General features: G+C 40.1%; 1 protein-coding gene across 1 annotated transcript in view; it reads right to left on the minus strand.

Moving 5' to 3' along the window:
• MAPKAPK3 (mitogen-activated protein kinase-activated protein kinase 3) overlaps positions 1-21,164 on the minus strand; it is a 39,109-nt gene that overhangs the window by 10,248 nt on the left and 7,697 nt on the right. The window contains exons 2-3 of the mRNA XM_009996929.1: positions 2,246-2,385; positions 1,383-1,447 (exon numbers count right to left, since the gene is read on the minus strand). Coding sequence (XP_009995231.1) covers positions 1,383-1,447; positions 2,246-2,385 — 205 coding nt within the window. The remainder of the gene's footprint in view (positions 1-1,382; positions 1,448-2,245; positions 2,386-21,164) is intronic.

Below are 21,164 nucleotides of genomic sequence, written 5' to 3' on the forward strand. Positions count from 1 at the left end.
AAAGAGAATTAGCAACTTCAACATCTTCAACCTCTGCTTTCTGCATAGGTAGAAACCTCAGCTGCAATATTGAGAAAGAAGAAATTATTGTACTGTAACCTGGAATCCTTTTTCACATGGTTTGAGACTGACATTACACAATCTCAGGCAAGGACAATCAGAAGGCAGAAACACTCATCTTCTTCAGGGAAAACCTTGCACAACCTCACCCACCCCAAAAAACATGGTTCCTAATGGGAAGTTGTGGCTGATATATAAACAGACAGTGAACCTGGGGAATCCAGTGGAACAGGGCTCATTTATGTCAGGAAAGAATGAAGGTGGGTTTTTTTGTTTAACACTCCCAGATGATTTCTGAGTATTTAGAATGTTATACAATGGTATGTAATGTAGAAAAATAATGGTTTTAGCAGAGTGGAGTCACTAATGACTATGGAACAAGTTCCCTCCCTTGGAATCTCTTGTATTTTAGAGAGAAACAAAGTTTCTGAAAATGTTTGTTTTCAAAAAGTCTCATACCACTTATAGGACTCATCCCAGACTAGGAAACAAAGGATCAAAAAAAGCCTGCCCTCCATGCCAGACTTTCAAACACCCACAGTAATTTACAAGCTCAGGTGTAAATTTCTCTACTTCCACTAGTTTTTTCACATGCTAGTTACAGACTAAAATTTTTGCTCCTGAGCAGAAAGCTCTTGTCTATTGTGAACAGACCAGGAGAACCAGAGCCAAGCATGCGTGTGATACTCTACAAATAATAAATAGAAAAGACAATAAAATGGCAAGACAATTCTATTGCAAGACCTGTCACTGACTCAGCAGGTTTTTAAACTTGCACATAGTCCTTTTTTATAGATGAGCAGGGTTGTTTATAGTGTAGCTAATAACACTTCATTTCAAGTACTACTTTAAAACACTTGAGTAAGAGATGTTTCATCAAAAGTGATTTGCTCACCATATTTATCACCTAACAGTGTAGCTGAGCACAATGTGCTGCTTGAGGGACAGCCAGAAGACAGATCACAGTAGGATGTGCCTTGGTCATGTCAGAGGTGGTCTGGCAGGAGAGTAGGGACTAGAGTAGCAGAGGATGCAGTGGTTCAGAAATGAAGAAGCTGAGCAGATTTGTATGAAGAATTTTCCCCTAAACGTCCCACATTGTGCATGAGGTTGGCAAATTCTGCTAATTCCTGATTTTCAGGAACTTTTAAAAATAACTGTTTAATACTAAGTTGAATGGAAACTATAAAAATGTATATAAACAAAAATAAAGCCAATTAAAAAAATTCTGTAAGGGATCTAAGCAAGGGAACAGAGAAAAGGAGAACCAATCTTTCACAAACTTAAAAATTAAAAGTGTGATTATTTTTATTTTTTTTTACCTCTCTCAGTGAAAGCTTGATCTCCTCTCTCCTGGATCCTGCTAAACAGCTCTCCTCCTTCCATGCTGAAACAAAGAACACAAAAAAACCCCACCTTATATGAGCAGAAACAATCAAATTAACACCTGCATCCATATCATCACACAGAACCATGGCAAGGAGACATTACAGGCTTCTTATGGTCAATCCTTCCCAAACATCACGCTCACTTGAATCAATGTACAAAACCAGTCTCATACGGAATAAACAAAAATACCAAGGAGTTTTGATGCTTTCAGTCTAATATACCCTGTCAAAAGGTTGGGAAGTCAGATGCACTGGGAGGCTGACAGTAATCTTGTTTTATGTAAAGTTTAGAGATGAAGAAAAAACAAAGGAGGAAGCACAGATACTGAAAAGGATTATTAATTTGTCCTTGGTGCAGAAGACAATAACTGTAGTATTACAGACCAAGGAGAGAACAGAAGTTAAGAGTCAAAATAATAGCAAAAAGGATGTCAGATCATAGATAGGATTTACACCTGAATTTGGCAGCCAGTCACAATCAAAGTGCATTGTATTTGTAGAGACCTATCTGTCAAGATTGTATTAATTAGTCCAGGCTTTAATGAGGACAAATGTCATGGAGTACAAGGACACATTATTTTCTGGTTAAGGTTCCTCACTCTTCCATCATACAAGATGGCTGGAGGAGGTATACATTTCCCTACCCATTCCATAAAGACAACAAAAGGCTTGCTATGCAAACTACAATTGTGCTGCTGGGAAAGCTCACTTGACTCTCAACTAACCCAAAACATTCTCCCACTCCCTCCACCCTCTCAAAGAGCAAAGCTTGGTGGAGGGATGCTGCTGGTCCATACCATTCCATGACAATGAGGAGGCATCTCTTTCCATGATGTATATTCTCATAAACATCCAGGATATGGACGATGTGGGGACACCCTGAAGCTCTCCAATGATATTCTACTTCCTGACGGGCTTTTGGGTTGTCATACAGGAGCTGTAAAGAAACAGGGGAGAGCAATGTCAATGAGTCAGCATCACTCTGCTTTAAATGGGCACCTACATGCATTTGAGTCCAAAGATGGTGGCAAAGGCTACTTTGAGCACTTTCTCCAGCCAAAGGATGGGAAGCCATCACAAGACTTTCACCATCTCTGGACTTTCCAGTGTCCTAGATTGAAGAACACAGAGAGATCTGGTCCCTTGGAACTGGAAGGACCTTGAGCAGCAGTGAGGGGATATTCTGAATCAGAGATGGAGACAGACCTATCTCACTCACTTCTGGATGGGAAATGGCATTTTTTTTTTTCCTATTTTTTGTAGTTCTTGAAAACCGAGGAGAAACCCTTTGTCAAGGACAATAACCCTCCCACCTGCCCCTCAGCTGCTGGGAAAAGAGACTTTTAGGTGCAGTGCAAATCCTTAAAGTTCAGTGACATTTAAAACACTAAGGAGTTTCACACTGACTCAAATGTGCTTCTTAAATACCACAAAAATTTCTGACCCTGTCAGGGTCAGAAAGTGACCTCTCACTATCTACATGCTTGAACTTCTCTCTCTGTCACATGCAAGGTCAGTTTATTTTAAAGGTTCTAATCACTAGAAGGGAGGTAAGAGCTCATCTTTCCTGATCCTGCAACCTTGTACACAGGAAACATGTCCCTTCCCATTTGAAGAGCTGCTCTGTATCAGACTCTGCAACTGAGCTTTTGTGCAAGAGGGACACATTGCTGAATCATGCCTTTTTCTTCTCTGTCACTAGCAGAGACACCACTAGACACCACTAACACTTTGTGACAGAGACTCTCTCTTTATAGCACGTTTATATGGTTCCCACACAATATGACTGTGACCAGAGTTTGATACCTGATGCCATATAGTAATAAACATTGTAATGATGGAGCAGCAACAAAACTGATGCTATAAAAAGCATTGTCAAATGCATTGAACCATAATACAAGCAAAGAGCGATCACCTCTGATCTATTCACCTTAGAATAGGACTACAACAACTGCGGGGGAACTGTTTTCAAACTGTAGTTTTGAACAAACAGGCAGACAAAACCTATCACTGCTGCACTTCTGGGCCTTAGCCTGAAGCTCTTTTCACTCACATTTGCTATCAGGTCCCAGTCAAAACACAACTGCATTCTAATTGCTGAAAACAAGTATTAACATGTAACCTGTCATTAGGGACCTATGAATCAGTCCAGGAAAATGAGATTGCTTTTCCATCCAATTGCCAAGCACAAATGGTGTCATAGTTCTCTCTCAATATAGAGAAACATTATTTATGTAAAGGTCATATGAAGGAAGTCACAAATTCTGGTTTCTTTATTGTCTCTAATACAGACAATTTGCATCTCAGAAAAAAAAAAAAAAAAAAAAAAAAAAAAAAGCAGCTTACAATTCTTTGCTACTTCAACATTCCTTTCAGCAAAGCCGACACAGTAACATTGCAGGAACAGCCTGTAACACTTCATGACATGCTGGGGAAGCACTTGGGAACCTCTAAATAGAAGGTAAGAGGCTTCTCTTCTTTTCCAGGCAGGGAACAGGAAAAGGATGACAAGTACTGCCCTCCCAAGTGCACATTTTTGCGAAGCACAGAGAGGCTGCAGGAGGGTACAAAAGGCCTCAGGAGGGAAGCTGGCTCCTTGGCTGAACAGGCAGTGAGCCTCACCATCGTGACCACCCTCCAGGTTCCCCCAGCTCTGCTCCAAAAGCTCCAGCATGACACCAGATTTTCAGTGGTGCAAGGAGCTGAAGAAGCTTTCTTCCTGAGTTCAATGCCCTTGCAGCCAACCTACTTCTTGCACAGCTGTCACTCTGCACCCAGAGCACACCCTTTTGAGATCACTAACTATCCGCCTCTTCCTTCCTGCTCCAGCCTGGCTATGGCCTGATTTTCAACACAAATAGCTTCTTAAAGAAAGAGATGGCTCCGATTTGGACAAAAAGCCCATTAGCAAGTCCAAGTGCAGTTGCTTTACTTCTTTCAGCCATCAGCCCATTCAGCAGCTTTCCCTTCACAGCCAATGTTCTAGCTCAGAAGGACTGTCTATCTGCATTTTCCCCTCTGCCCTTCTGAATTTGGGCTGTTGCCTAGAGGTCTCTTCAAAAGTTCTTTAAATCACATATACAACAATAAAGCCCAAACACCCTCAGGACTAACCAGGCCATTTAGAAAAGTATTACAGGGTTTACTGTTTGAATATTACTGGATTAATGCCACTTCGGAGCAGGACATTTCAAAAACCTTCTTACCAGTTCTGTGCTATTAATTAAACATAACCATTCACTTTACTAATGTAAACTGCACTATAACCTGTGTATCTTGTGCTTACACAGTGTGCAGAAGTGTGGGGTTTCATTTTTGTACCAAGTGCTTATGAAAACTGTTTTACAGAATTGAATTCTCACTCTCTAAAGAGCTTTTAACAAGGCATTTTGATACAAACAAGGATGCTGCAGTTTCTTTTCTCCACCCCTACAAGCAAGTTTTATACACTCCTTAGTGCCAAGCTTGAATGTACTCATGTCAAGATGACACCTGAAGAAACAGAAAAAAGGAAACGCAAAAATAAAGAGCAGATACACATACCAACCATCACCACATATATAAACTGTTAACATTTGGATTCTTCTTTCTGAGGAGAAATTAAACCTTTTCCTTATGTCTAAAACTGGAAGCCATAACTACACCTTTGAAGACATCCTAGCAACACAGACACCTGTAAAATGAAGGACAGGCAGGGTTGAAAGCATTACGTTCTACAAAATGCAGGTGGTGATTTAGAAACACAGACTGAAATCTTAGACATATGGTTAAATTTAACAAACTAGCAAGAACTATACACGGACAATTTGCCATCTTCCTGAGCATGAAGAGAGACTGTGCTCCTGTTGCTGTGATAGCTTAGATAAGACTATGACCAGGTTCCCCTGACATTCTACAAAAGTGCAGTGGTAGTTTTGAACAAACCCAGAGTTTTCAGTTCAGGTAAGTTTTCCAGCACTGCCATGCTGGTTTGAGGGAAGAGCAGCTCTGTCAAACAGTATCAGCTCAAGGAGCCCCAGTCATCTTCCTGAGCTCCCACACAGTTCAGCTGAGTCACAGCTAGTCACAATAAGCTGTGGGCAGGATTTTTTATGTGAACTTAACTTCTAAACGACAAACCCAAGAAACATGCCTCTAGTCCCAGTTTTTCATGAAACCAGATCAGTGATCTAATGTACAACACACAGTAGCTTTTGCATAACAGTGAGGGGGTGCCCACGTGTGTGGTCAAGAAACACAGCTTGGAACAGGAGCTGTGTAGTAGGAAACTGTTTCATTGCTGGAGCTCAGCAAAACTGAGCCATTTACTGAAGTATTGCCTAAAAGCAGACGAATCAAGTATTAAGAGTTATTCATTGGGAGATCACCAAAAACAGGTGATGGAAGGCAACAACCCTAGAGCTCTAACCTCTAGTGATTTACAATATTCTTCTGGAGATCTGAAAAACCTGGAAAGGGAGCTGTGCTATGGAGGGTGCTCTGTCCATGGGGGAACAAAAGGACAGATGCCAGAAGCCACTCCAGAATGCCCTGCTAATTCAGGGTCTGGGAGTGGAAGTAGGCCTGAACTCTAAATTCTGGGATAATGGCCTAACTCAGGTTAGCAAGCACCTCCAAAACAAAAAAAAAATTCTAATCTCCAGCTTGGAAGGCCAGCTCTGTGAAATTTTTCCCCGTGAAGAATTTTTTTACAGAAAAAAAAAAAAAAGAGACTAAAAAGCGACACAGTATCTTCTAATTGCTTTTACATTGATTCGGTGTTGTGTAAGCAAGGAAGGATTGCAGGAACCCTCATACCTTAATGGTCTGATCTATACAGGAAATATATCTGAGTCTAAGGACTCCAGGGAGCAGCGAGTGATTTTCTGGACTCTGAAATTGTAACAATAGACAGAAGATATCCATGGGCACAGGCATGAAACAGGCCGAGGACAGGAAGTAATGACTTCTTTGTGACTTTCTCTTTAAAGTACACAAGCAGGCTATTACACTTGCTGTCTGCTCCCTACATAGGAGATTTAGTCCCCCTACACATGCTTTTTACATTTATTTCAAACTTCAGCAATTCCTGCTAGTTTCAACCAGTTGTGGTGCTTGGATTAGATCTGCTACAGGCTCAGTTCTCACCTACTGCACATGCTACATTAAAACAGCATCTGACATTGCAAGCAACTTTTACTTACTGGCAGCAATGCCAGAGTGTGAACTCTTATTCGATAGACAATCAGTTTTATAATCTCTGTGCTATCTTCCTCACAGGAAGGCTTCCCATTTTTAAAACATAAATGAGACCCTACAGTCCTAGGGGTCCTCAACAGGTAGTATCAATATATAGGAACTTAAATATAGCTTTACTTACTTTTCTATCTGGGCAAAAAAACCCCTCTCGCTTCAGGCATAAGTGAGTAAATGTACAACTTTTGCTTTCATTCCTCTTTGCACATGGCTGTTCACAAAAATGCTGAATCCTACAAATAAGCCTTGGAATCTAAATTCGCACTAATGCACAGACAGTAACATCTTTTGCTGCAGAGCAGCTCTTCCGGTCGTTTTTTATCCAAGGCTTGATGGCAAAAGGAAGCTTAGAAAATGATTCTTTGATCTCCTCCCTTCCCTATGCTACAAAAAGAAGAAAACAACAACAACAAAAAAAAGAGCTATCACTATAGTTTTGGACATTTTGTCCTTTATTACATTGTGATAATTTGCACTACATCTATTAATTCAATGTTAACAATCTTTATCTGTTTCTAGATCTGTTCATAAGGGATAAAGACATCCTTTGTGTTAGAACACTGAAGGAATTGAAATTATCAAGGTTTTTGTCTTCACACACCAGCACTGCCAGTCAGTTGAGCTGCAGCAAGAAGCATGTGTCTTTTTGCAATAGCAGCCCAGCAAGCAGGCTAATCCAAACACACATCTCCCAAAGAAAGAATTGAATTTTTTTCATAAAATTTAAAAAACAAAGACAAATGAAAAAAACACCCCCAAAAAACCACAAAAAAACCCAAAAACCACATTTCTACTCAAATTATTTAGTACTGAAGCATCTGTCTATAACAATGGATAAAATCAGGATTGGCAGAGGTAGTGGGGTCATCACTAAATCTTTGTCTTCCCTGCTTTTATTTCAAATCTAGGTTAGGCTATCAGACACTAAAATATGCTTGCAGGCTTCACTGCAACAGTCATCTCCATATCCTGCCCAAGCTGCTACCACAGTTAGCATTAACTGGCATCTCCATCAGCGCTCAGGTAGACAGCCAGCCCCAGGGGTGGGCTTCTCCAAGCTCTTAAGACAGCACAGTCCACTAGCAGGATTTTGAAACACTCCTGCCTGTGGTATCTAATCCTTTCACTCACCTAGTGAGTATCAGGGTTTTACTCACTGCACTGAGTATCAATCAACTTCTTCTCTCTGCTCTTCCAATATCTACACATCTTACCCTTTGAAATGGCAAAGGCTGCAACAGATCTTTGTTATCTTGCCAGCATATGCGAGAATGAAGAGGACTCAGAAGACTGCTGGCTTGAGGTGTCAGTCACACTCTGAAACCAATTCCTTGCTGACACGCAAGGCTTCACATTTCTTAAGCACACATTTTCAGGAAAACAGGAGAAAGAGTAGAATGGAGAAAGATAAAAAGAACAGGTTAATAGAGTGATGTGCTCTTCAGTAAGTGTTTGCACACTTGGATGTACAGCAAATTTGCTGAAGAAGAATGTAGCTCTCTGAGCACTTCTGCTTCTCCATCCCCAGAGAGTATACAAGTATTATTTTGCTCCAAGCCTCTTCCCTGCAGTGAATTAAGTAAGTCTCTAAAAAATAACTCTGGTGTGGTTCTGAATTGTATTTTGGAACAGTATTCAAATCACCACCAGGCACTCAGTAAGACTCTATAAGCTGAGGTAAATAAATGAGACACACCACTATTAATTTTCTAATTACACATGCATCTAGCCATTCACTCTGCAAAGGTCAACTGTCTTTGCTCATAAATGTTAGTGGAGATATGGCAAATACAATGGAATGACAAAGCAGTAGGCCAGTACACATTTCAAAGGTACCCCCTTGCATATGTAAGGTTACCAAAGGCTGACACAAAAATGAAAACAAAAATGCACATATAGAAAAGCTACTGTCCTGATAAATACTCTGATAATATCACATAAATCTATTTGAACTGCAGTGCCCAAAGTATGTGACTGTATGTTAATACTATGGGGTACGTACAGATTTAAATAAAAAGCACAATGTTGCATTTTGCTACAACCATAAGATTACTTTGCTTCTTAATACTGCACTTGCTCTGCTATGTGGATGGAAAAATAATTCTTACTAGCACCTTCAGATTCCAGTTACATTCAGTGGTGACAGGCTACAAAACAGCCACATGTAGCTTCTATTTTATTAACAAGATTGCAACTGTATTTTAAAAGAAAAATACATCACCAACATGTTCTTACCAGACAAGAACATCCTCAAGTGCTTGTTTATACAAGAAGGCCTAGAGATCAGCCCCTCTCTCTACCTTCTTACGAGAACTACCACAAAACACTGCTGTTTAGCCAGCACTGACAACTGCATCCAACACCTGCAGTCGACATTCAGTACCTGGGAAGACCGGCTGCAAAGTCCTTTCTGAAAACCAAACACACCATGAACATCTTTTCCTTCCTTGATTCTTTAATATTGTTTTATGACCATCTGAGATTAAACAAAATTGGGAAGTTCTCTAGAGGTTTTTCCACCCTTTAAAACATCCTCCTTCTCCAGGGATAAGCAGAAATGTAGGATGAATAGGCAAGCCATAGGATTTGCATTCAGACTCTTTAAATTCCTGATCCTTGGTCTTTAGGACCTTGATATGACTTTGCTCCATGCTGAGATGCTCGACCATCATCTCCTTCCTCAGAGAAGGATTGTACAGATGTGTGGACAATAACATCAAGATTAGCAAGGCATGGAACACCTTTGTTGGAGCAGGATGTGGCAGAAAACAGACCAGAAAAAAAAAAGTACTGAGAAGATCTAAGCCTGATGTTCTCTTTCCTAGTCTTCACACTAATAATTGGTATCAAAATGAACACAGAAGTGATAATACTGAACAAAGTAGAAACAAAAATTAGCAAGATGTTTGATCTTGTTAACCACAGATAACAATAGCTCCAAGAGAAGCCCATGCTGTCCTCCAGCCTTTTTCTCTGTATTTCCTGCACGTATGACTGCAGTCATGAAGATTAAATCATTCAAGAATTGCCAGGAAGGCTTTGACATCCTTCCTCAGAACTCAGAGGCTCCTTGGGGTGCATGCGGGATCACGCTGCCCACACTTTCCATGCATGTGTCTTTTCACTCTGCTCTGCACCCCAGCCCCTTTTGGACAGTTAACACCTGAGTGAGCTTCCCCCACCACTACAGCCATGTTCTCCTCTAAAGCCCCACCATTTGGCAACAGAATGCAGAAAGAAGACACCATCCTCTCATACCACTGCCCACACACCTAAACTCCCTTTTAGCTGACTTCCCCCCCACTTCCGCATGAATTTAAGATTGTCATCCATGCATGCAAAGCTTGGCAATATGCCACTCCAGGCCAGTTCTCTCCCATATATTACTGTTCTTCCTGTTTTTTCACATTTCCTTTCTCTACACCCACATTTGTGCTTTCTGTCACATAACCTATCCAGCCAATCAGTTTCTCTCTGTTCTGTTGCACTGTTTATCTCAAGTATTCCTACTTCATCCAAACACAAGAACCCAGAAATAAACAAAAAACTCTTCAAATATTCTATTCCACGGGGCTCATCTACATCTTTTAAACATTACCTTAAGGGCACAGTTGTTAAATCCCAGACATCCATGGCACCGACAGCAACTCTACCTCATATCCCTCCCAGGGGAGATATTGAGATTTCACCCAGGTCTTCAGAATCTAGCTGGATCAAACATTCAGTCCTGAAAGCTTTCACCTGCAAGAACTTGACTTGTCTTCAAAAATAAAACAAGGCCCCAAAACCTTCAGCAAGAACATCTGTGAGCTTCCTCTAGCACTTCACATAACTGCTGTAAATGTTTTCACACTCGTGTTTGTGCACGCTCTACTGTGTCATTTGGAAGCAAGATCTATGTCTAAATACCAATTTAACAGATAGCTCAGTGGTTGATAGTTTTAAGGTCCATCAGGCATGAAGATCCTTGGAACTGCTTAATGTGGACAGCAAAGATATGACAGAATAGCATGACCATGAATGGAAACAAAACCGTGTAGCCTTCAGCAAAGCCTAGAAATGCAAAGGAGGCCATTAGAAGAAAGAGGAAAGTAACTTGTTCTCCCAAGACTTCTTGTGTTTATTTTGTCTGAATATATATTCTAAAGTCAAGTAAACTATTACATAGGAAAGGAAAGAAAGGAAATAAACAAGGCGAAGGGGGAATTCAACAGATGGAGTTAACATAAGCAAGTGACAGTGCAGTAAAACTGTTATTTATGTTGCAGTTTTCATTGATTCATTTTGCTGGGCGCACTAGCTTAGCCACCTAGGGTTACAGCTCTGCTTTGCCAGAATGGCATCAGAATCTAGCAATCAAAACCATTACTTTTCTCCCAAGCCCCACAGCAAACTCCTGGAGCAGCTAATGCCTTACAGGGCTCACTTCTTGATTTAGTGTGCTTTAATACCCAGGATGCTGGAAAACACACATTTCCTAGAACAGAACTGGGAGCTACCACTTCATACACAGCCTAATAGTCCTTCCCAGTTCCTTTCAGAAACCTTCAAGAACACCACACAAGCTGCCTTTAAGAAGATCCCCCTGAGCACATCAATGCTCCATTCTTCTAATTTAAACCCCTCCTGAGCCACAGCACCCATTCTTCATTCTTCTTCTTTGGCTGGTCCCTATGAGTCCTTGTTCCCAGCTACTCCAAGCAAACTGACTTTATTTTCCATAAGCTCTAAAGGGCAAGAAACATATTTCCATTTTGCTGCCCACTTTCCAGTTTTTAGGCATTGAGCTTCCCTCTAAGGATTTTTCCACTACCAGGATATGCTGTGGAGTTAGAGGTGGGAACAGAGGGCTCTGTCTCTAACATCCGTAGTCCATTTCTTTGACAGGTGTTAGAAAGAACTACTTCACATTCCCTCTAACCAGATGACAGAAAGAAGTCAGAAACCACAAAGGTATAATAGAGCAGCTTAAATGGAAGGATGTTTTTTTGCCAAAATCAAGAGCATTTCCTTCACATTCCTGAACAGATTTCCTCTCTGCTCCTGCTTTGTATAGGTTGCCTCATGAACACACATGCAAAAAGAAGAGGAGGATCCCAATAATATTTAGAATCCAGGTTTTGATGTCTCAGCTGAAGTGGCACCATGCTGAGGACTGCACAGGGGTCAGAAAAATGAGACACAGCAAAAACACTGACTAACAAAAATCATTTGAGGAATTTCAATCCTTTTCATCTTTCCAAGCTGAACCATACATTCATCTCCTTCTCTTAAGATAGTGTCCTTCACCCACCTGCTTTCCCTGCAGGAGTATCTGCTTGTGATACACTGCAACGTTGGCTAATTTCCACAAGTCAGCATGCCTGAAAGAGTGAAGTCTGGGCTTGAGGAAAGGAGAGGAGGGAGTAAACAAGCTGGGGCAATAGAGAAAAGGGACTCAGAAGCTCTTTCTGCCCTAAAGTCACCTGCCTGATTCCAAATAGCATTAGTACTGTGAAAAGAGCTGCCCCAGGAAAGGACTTCCGAGGTGATTATTTCCCAAAAGCAATGTACCATCCAGTGTCATTCTCCTAGATGTGACACATCAGGGAATCAGGAAAACATACCCGCACTAAAGCCCTGTTAAAAGAGAAACAGATTGTCTGAGCTGTGCAGCTGCTGGTCTCTCAACAGAGCTGATTCAACACTTCACAGCAGGCAGTGGCAAAGGGAGAAGGCACTCAGCCATGATGCTCTTTCCATTAGTCAGGAAGACAGATCCCCAAGTGGAGATAGGAAGGGTAAGAAAAATTTGCAGGTTTTGAACATGATATAGCACTTCACAAAACCTGGATGACAAAAGTTTAATATGCAGGATTTTATCCAAGACATGTCAGGTGGTGGTCATTTCAACTTTTGTGGCTTAGTCCTCCTCTCATGGCCAAAATGGCTTCTGTATTTATTTAAATATGGCCATGTAACTCTTTCCTAAGTAGTGGTCACTTTGGAAACATTTAGAAACCATCTCTTGGTTTGTTTTCACCATTTGAAAATCATGTGTCATGAGATGAAAGGAGATTATTTCTGCTGATTCACAGACATACTGTGACCCTCCTGCCTCCCATTAGTTACTAATGGAAGTTACACGGGCTGCTCACAACTATCAAGACACCAGCTCTGAAGAGCACCCCAGCATATCTACCATCACAAGCTTCTTGACTCTCACTGCTCTACTTTGGTGAGGGAGGAGAAGCCCTGAAGGTCTGGTAAAGGAACACGGTGACAGTGATACATTGTTCGCATCGTACAACTACACAGAACAAGCTCAAACAGGTCAAATGTGACCATTTCCAAAACACTTCTTGATATTAAATGATGACAGCAACTGTTGCAGAACCTGGGAGGCATTTTTCAAATCTTCATGCATTAAACCTCCAAGATCCTGAAGTCTCAGTTTCTTCTTAGCAGTTGACTATTCTAAACTAAGAAGCTGTGATATTTGGAACATGAGGGGCGCTCTGCCAGAATTCCTAATTATCCATCCCTAGCTGTATCTCCAACTGCAAGATTATAACTATTTTAGTCAAAACTAAATTTTCTACCTGAAAATATACAACAGATTGGTAAAAAAGCATTCTTAGGTCCTAGACAGACCCACCACCATTCAAAACCACCAAAAGACCTTGAATTTACTTATCAGATAACTAACATCTGATATGTCTCTGAAGTCTGGGCACAGAAATCCACTTCCACATCCTTGCTCTAACTGAATTAGATCAGGGTCTTCCACTTCACCACCTGAGCCCTTACAGCTTTACTAAGAACTCTGTCTACCGTGTGCTGTCTCTCAGCTTCCACTACTGAAATACAAGTTAGCAAAGCAGGGAAGTAGCTCTGAATTTCTCAGATTTACAGCTGAGTGGGAACCACTGTCTATTTTGGGATGGATATGGCTAATCTTATTTCTCATGAGGAGTTTTAAAGTTCTGGGTGTTTTTAAATGTGGGGAATACATTTTTTTGGTATTTAATAGAAGTTTTCATGCAGTCAGAATACCATTTTCTATTCAGTTTTAAGGGAGGTAATTCTAAAAACAATTATCACAAAACAAAGGAAACAGTTTTCTTGCCTTAGCAAGAAACCTCCTCAGGGGCACATGCTCTCACTAAATGCAGCATGAGGGGGATTCAGAACAAACTCTGAGAAAACAAGACAGTCTGAAACTGTTTCTCTTCATCCTATCACTCCATGCCCTTGTACAATGTTCCTCTCCAGGCAAGACACTCCTAGAACAAAATTCCCCCCTTGATAAACTTCAAATAACTACAAACGATCTGCATTTTATGTAGGCAGAACAGTTTTTTTCTTTTAGTCTTATAACTGGAAATGGTGATTTTCTGCCACTTTGATTTTGGTTTATTTTAATTATAATAATAAAAATCAAGAATTCCTAGATTATTTTTTCTAATCTTCCCCTCTTTCAACAGCAAAAGAAGGGAGCAATTTTCCCCTCTATGGTTTTCAATCACAGTATGCTTTGTTGTTTTTATTTTCCTCAGTTCTACTGAGCAACACTTAAACTTCTGCATGTCTTATTTCTTGCGATACAAAGTGCATGGATAAGTAATTTGCTGCCTCCTATTCTCCCATTTCAAACTAGCAATAAAATAGGTGAAATTGGAAGATATTTATTTCACACTTCCTTACTTTTAGGACAATTAATAATTAATTCCATTTTAAGAATCGAAGATAATTTTAAATAATTATAGGCAGGCTGAAGAAGCCCAAGAGTATTTGGCCAATTCTATGCTAGGCTGTTTATACAACTTAGGCCTCTTGCTCCAGGAGACAAACCCCAGTTCAACAGCAAGAAAGGGGAAGCAAGCTGATAATGAAGCAGGGGAAGCTCTTGGAGCAGCCAAGCTTCCTGGAAGGCAGCACTAACAGTTGCTTCATGTTTTCAGTCAGCAACTACAGACACCATATAAATCGCTACTGCTAACACAGAATGAGATGCTCTAACTTCAGGTTACAGGAGACTACAGCCTTGGATACCTGCATTCAACCTCAGGTTACAAGCCTCACGCTAAGGACTTGAGCATGAGCTCATCATTTTGGGCACATCCTTATCATCTGTGGGGTCATCATCCCATATCATCCTTACCAACTTGTCTGCTCTCGCTCTTGTACCTGGGTCATCTCACCAAAGAAGCCATTTGGGAGGTGGTAAGGAAGTCAGATAAGCCTTCCAGAGTGGCATCAATGTATTAAGGAAAACTCAGATTAGTGGTGAGCATGTGCATTGAAGAACAGATACATCCCAGAATACTCCCTTGATCTTGTGTAATCAAAGCCTGTCTGGGGCAGAACAGCTTTGCAGGCAGGCAGCCATGATGCAACACACATGCTCATAGTACAGCCTGGTGGAAAGCAAACACAGGGAACACTTCCCAGGGCTCTATAAGCCTTTAAAAATTGCACATGAAAGTAACACTTGCATGTAAAAAGTACTTTGGCCAAACAGCGGAAGTGCTGAGTAAACATACCTCATAGTCCCTCCAAGCCTCCCATAGGAGTATTTTATCCAATGAAGTAACTAGGTAAACTTTGGTATATTCTGCTGAATAAAATCCTCATACATCCAAATCACACATTTGGAAGATTTTAAGATGTAAATAATAAACCTGTGTGGACAGACAAGAAAATGCAAGTGTTGAAAATTGGAATGCAGACCTCATGGGCTGGTGTTAAACCACTTGGGTTCCTGTAGGGTCATCAGAAGCTCAAATGCAGTACAGGACTGCTGAAATGCAGAAGTAGCATGCCATTTAGTTTGGGACTACTTGTGCCTATATCCTTGATGTATACTATGCATGGAAGCCTGAGTATTTCCTGAAAATGGTAATGCCTACTGACTTTATTTTGAAAAAAGTGAGAGGCCAAAACTGAATTCCTAACTCAAGTCAAACTCCAGCAGACTTTTTAGAAAAAAGGCAAAAGGGAACCTAACATTTTTGTTTTAGTTACTGTTCCTACAAGTTTGATTTTGTTGTATATTTGTGGTTTCTAACAAGCCTCTAGTTGGCTACAGTTCCCAGTAATTAATGTTTGTTTCTCTTTTCCAAATAATATAAATTTTGGCTCTTATGTACTCCCACAAACATGCAAAAAGGGCAAAACAATGTATTTTGTTTTGAGCTAACAAGCTCTATTATTTTACCAAAAAAGGAAACATGTAAATAATATACCAGAGCTTATATTTTTATACGACTAGTTTAAAAAAGTGAGGAATCAGAAAAAAATAACTATTTGAGGACCATATAAACTTCAAAGGAAAAAACAGAGTAGAGAGATAATACACTTCTACCTGGCCTCAGAAGAACTTCAAATGCAAATACTTGTTTTATTTTTAAAACAATTTTTCTTTTTTGTTCTTCAACCTATGCTTTATCAAATGAAAAATTAGATACTAAAACCTCCACATGTAGTAGTTTGGGAAAAGATTGACAGCAAATTAAATCATACTTTGGAGGTACAGTTTCTATTTATTGAATGTTAAATGGATCTGAGAGGGAAAAAAAGGGAAAAATTGAAAAGAATGATGTATGTCTCACAGATTACTTTCACCTCAGATAATTTTAATAACAACATGGAAGTTTTGAGGTGGAAGGAAAAATTTACATTTACTGACATTTAGCAGTTAAAATGTAATTCTTCCAGAGAATGAATAGCAGAAAAATGTGGGAGTGGAAGAGAAGGAAATCAACTTCTGCCCTGATTACACAGAAGAAAGAAGTTAAAAAGCGTGGAATAAACTGACTGAAAGCACAAAACCACGAGTATTTGCAGATGAAGTTCTCCCAAGCATGGAGGAGGATGTCAGAGTTCCCAGGAATACTGATTTGGGACTCCCTAGAAATACTTCCTACAAAACAAGCAGTCAGCTACAAACCATTAATGGTAACCAGTCATACTGAACTGCACAAGAGATTGCTGCTCCTGATGTCTCAGTGGCAGCAATTAGCGACCAATGCAAACTAACACCCAGCTCAGTATCTGCACAGGAATCTTTTCATCTGTTTAGGAAAATACTTAATAAGTGTAATTAACCCATTTTAATAAAGCAAATAGAAAAGAAGAAAATCCCCGTGAATTTTGTGGCAGGGACACCAATTAATCTATGCAGATGCAAGCTGAAATACAAAACATTAGCCATGATTTCTGTCTGATCATGCAACAAAATGTGCATAGGAATCTGAAGATTTACTATAGTCCAAAAGTAGATGGTATTTAGATTAATAACTTGGAGATTCAGATTACATGTGGTATGAAAGTGTAATATTATATTGATTAAAGTTAATTTATTTTTTAATTAAACTTTAATTATTATTTGAAGGCTTGAACAGGCAACTCAATGAAGCCTGATGTCTTAGTAGGGTCACCACACTAGGAAAGTCATTCCTCTGAATCATTTCAAGTTAAGTAGTCGAAATTGGGAGAGCTCTACTGTAGTGAACTCATAAAAAAACCAAACACCTGATGTATTAGGGAGCTTTGAAAGGTATTGTCCTTCAGAGAAGGTGAGGAACCTCTGGGTAATAAGAAGTAATCGTAAAACTGAGCCTTGAGTCACATACTTAATATATTAACAGTAATTAACAGTTGAGATTAACAGTAATCTCAACCAAAAATGAGTAAGCATGTCATGCTCTCGTGCATGTAAAGCAGGGAGTCATGGCATGCAGTTGTCTCCTGGTAATTCACTAAGCAGCAGGAAACCAAGTGAAGATGGGACATGTTAGTGTTATTCATTTTTAATATAAACCAATATGAACCAATCACTAGCAGTGATATTAACAATACCTTCCCCTACCAAATCATCCCTATTTTAATTTGCTCAAATGCAGGTCAGTAGATCAATTTTAAAAGACAAAAATCACTATTTGTTGTGTTGAGTCAGAGCAGCCTCAAGAAATAGAGGTGAAGTGACCAGGAACATACATGACATGTGTTAGAAAACAGTCCTTCAACTCACAATACAAAGTCAGAGCACACTGAATTGGGCCCATGTGTTTGAGTTTAGAAGGTCTACATAAACAAAAACAGAGAATACCTATCTCCCCACAGTCTTTGAGGCTTGGGATAGGTGGGAAAGATGACACATGAGAAACTCCATGTTCAGCAGTGTCATGGATGCTTTCCCATCCTACCCTTAGAGGACTGCCACACAACCCTTTCTCCCACTGACTCTACCCAGGTTCCAAGCTCAAACCCTTCTCCATCTCCAAAACTGAGCTCCTGTGAAACATGTTCTTTGAAAGATGCAGGCAACTCCTGCTTTAGTTTTTCAATTAAACAGTCCTACTATTACTAGTTCATATGCCACAAATCAAGACTATCACAGATACCAAGAACCAGTTTGGGATATTTTGATTTAACAAAAAATTATCGCTGTGTTGGATGTTTTATTTAACCAACACTTATGAGAACTTTCTCCACATTTGCCCTGTGAGACTTGGCTTTCGTGCACAAACAGACAACGTTGCAGTCATTTGCCCGCCTTCACACCTCCACAACAGTGATTCAGATAGCAGAGAGGTAGGAAAGATTAAGAATTAATTGGTCTTGGATAAAGTCTTTTATCAGTAATGTTTATTGATGTTTTCTCCTCCTCCCTACTGCAGTAAGAGGTTAGTTTTTGTAAATCTTCAGTGTCATAGCCCATATTTCAATAACAGATACACACTCCCAGAAGTCGAGGTAGTCACACTCACCTGCCAAAATAGAGGCGTGCCTGGCAATCAGGGTTTCTGAAATGCAACTGGAACTTAAAGTCACTCTTGCACTTCCTCCACCCTCAAGAGGCCTTTAATCATAGCACCTCAGAAACAGGAAAAAAAAGCTATTACAGAGCTTAAGAGACTGGAGGAAAATTCCACCTGATACCAATCCACCAGAACTGAGAATGATTCTAAATTGATTGACCTTTCCTCATCTACCACTCTCAATTTGTCAGTCTGTTTCCCTGCACTCTGGTGCCAGAAATCCTGTGAGATGTTATTTTGTAGGTTTCCAAACATAAAGGAAATCAACTGAAAAAGCACCCAACTATATCTGATAAACCTGGCAAAACACTTAATTCCTGTAGACAAGACACAACCTTCCAGAGATTCTGCCCTTTCTAAGAATGACTCCTGTAACACAAACTCCCAATGCAGAGCCAGATACTTCTTAAGAAAGTGACAGAAATAAACAGCAAGAATACAACAAGATATCAAAAGCAGGCTGTGATTCTAAGTTGCAGATACAAAGCTTTGTCTTTAAAAGTCATTAACTGGCTTCCAAAATCTGAATTAAAACCATACCTGCATTTAGGTATGTGATTTCATCACATATCTAAGCCATTTCTAAGCATTAACTTCCCGCTTCTCTAAAGTTTCAGCTTCTGGTTTTAACTCTCCTGCAGTAACTTTTAATCATAATTTCTATATAAAGGTTAAAATAAGTAGCAGAACTTGCCAGAAAAGAATTATCAACAACATTATGCTGTTTGCATTTCCATGGGCCAAGTCTGGTAAAAGTGCTTGCCTGCCCTGCCCTTCCTAAGAGGAAAAAAAACCAACAAAACCAAATACACATCTAAATGTGAACAGCAATTGTGAAAAATGTATTTCACTTTATGATTACACCCTAGTTTGGACAAGAATAACTCGCCCAGGAAGACACACCTTTACCTGAAACTCTTACGCAAGTGATGGACGTTACCCAGCAATCTGCAAAGCTGAGGCCAAAACTCCACCTCCCTCTCCTTGCGCGGGAAGGTATTTTACACCTGAGGCAGCAATACATTTACAACAAGAGAAGCAATAAGATGCCTTCTGAAGCTGAAAGTTTCATTACTTATCCTGACAGTTTTGTAACTGTAAGTTATAACAACAGGATCTAGAGCATCTCATTCAAATTTCTACAGTATATTGAAACTACAGGGGTTCTCTTCACTTTTGCCATACTCAGAGAAGTGCTGCTTTCTCTCAAAATCTTCACAGCATCACCATCCCTCAGCTCCTGAGGCCATGAATTTCACAGGTTAACTACGTATTAGAAAGTACTTTTAAACAATGCAGTTTTCCAAGGTCAATAGGACCGAGGCTTAGTCCCCACCGTAAGGGAAAGGGTGCCTCAGAGAGCACATCTAAGCAGGTTTAATTGGAGCAGGTTTCTCATTATTGGGCAAGGTAAAAGGACTGATAATTTTTCATGTTATCATTCATAAGCAGACATTGAACACAGGTCAAAGAGAACAGTGCTCTACTCTCCTTTATCCCACACTCACCACTACAGGCTTTGCATGTATGCAAGTGCTATTTTGTTCACAGAAAAAACTCTTTAAAAAGCAGACGAGAGCAGCACCCTTCAGAACAGTGGGCCTGAAAGAACAGGAAGCTTCTAAGCTTCAAGGAGCCATCAAGCCCCGTCACCCTCCCAAGTGTCAAACTTTGACTGTAAATTGATTGGAAAGGAAGGAGTAGAAGAAAATTAAAGGCTTTTACTCTTCACAAGACAATGGAGACGTTGTACTGTAGCGTGGCTGCAGTAAGGGCCTCCATCGTGGCAAGGCAGCTGAGCCAGAAAATGCAGCCCCCTCCCCTCTCTACCTTCAAGCATTGACATCTTTGGTGTTAACAACTCTGTTGCTGTGGAAACCAGACTGCTTTTGACAAAGCCACATTGACTAAAAGCAACATGTGGGAAAACAGAATAAGGACCCCAGAGAAATTAATCCTTTACAAGAAAAAGAAATTAACGCATTTTTTGTTAAAAATTAAGCAAGTAAATGATGGTATTTCTTGTCACTAGAACTACAAGGAAAACGCTGGCAGCTATAGCAGTATCAAATGCCAGGGATTTTAAAGACTTTTCATCCCTGAAATCATGGTAGATTTGGTGCTAGGGAGTACACAGGATTCCCACGAAGAACACAGGTGTGCAAGGCAGCTGCTCCCTACCCAGTTTTTAAGCGCTCTCCTTTGAAAACAAAACCTAAACAAAAATTAAATCCACTCCACAGTACAAGAAACCAATGACAGTTACAAATCACTACTCAAGTGCTTTCATAAGGGCTTACAGCTGATTACACCTAGGCAAACTCCTTGCCCCAGCCAAAATTTCAGCACACAAGAAAGTTCAGTGGATGAGTCATTCCACACCCTGCCATTTCCAAACAGTTCATATATTGCAGAAGTGTCATCAAAAATAATAAACAAAAATAAAATATTTCTGAGCTCTTCACTTACACTGGGTTTAATAATTCTGTCCTCAGCCCTGGCTAACTCAGGATCTGTTACTTTGAATGCCAGGGCACTTAAGAGAGTATTCAAGGAGAAGAGAAAAAAATTCTGGGAAAAAGACCATGGAGAAAAGCCAGAGTTTGAACTGGCAAGACTTAAGATCTGTGAACAGTGCAACTTTAATAGGATTGGCTCCTTAGCCAGAACATCTGAA

Source organism: Chaetura pelagica, unplaced genomic scaffold (genome assembly GCF_000747805.2).
Source record: "Chaetura pelagica isolate M959 unplaced genomic scaffold, ChaPel_1.0 scaffold24, whole genome shotgun sequence".
Lineage (NCBI taxonomy): Eukaryota > Metazoa > Chordata > Aves > Apodiformes > Apodidae > Chaetura > Chaetura pelagica.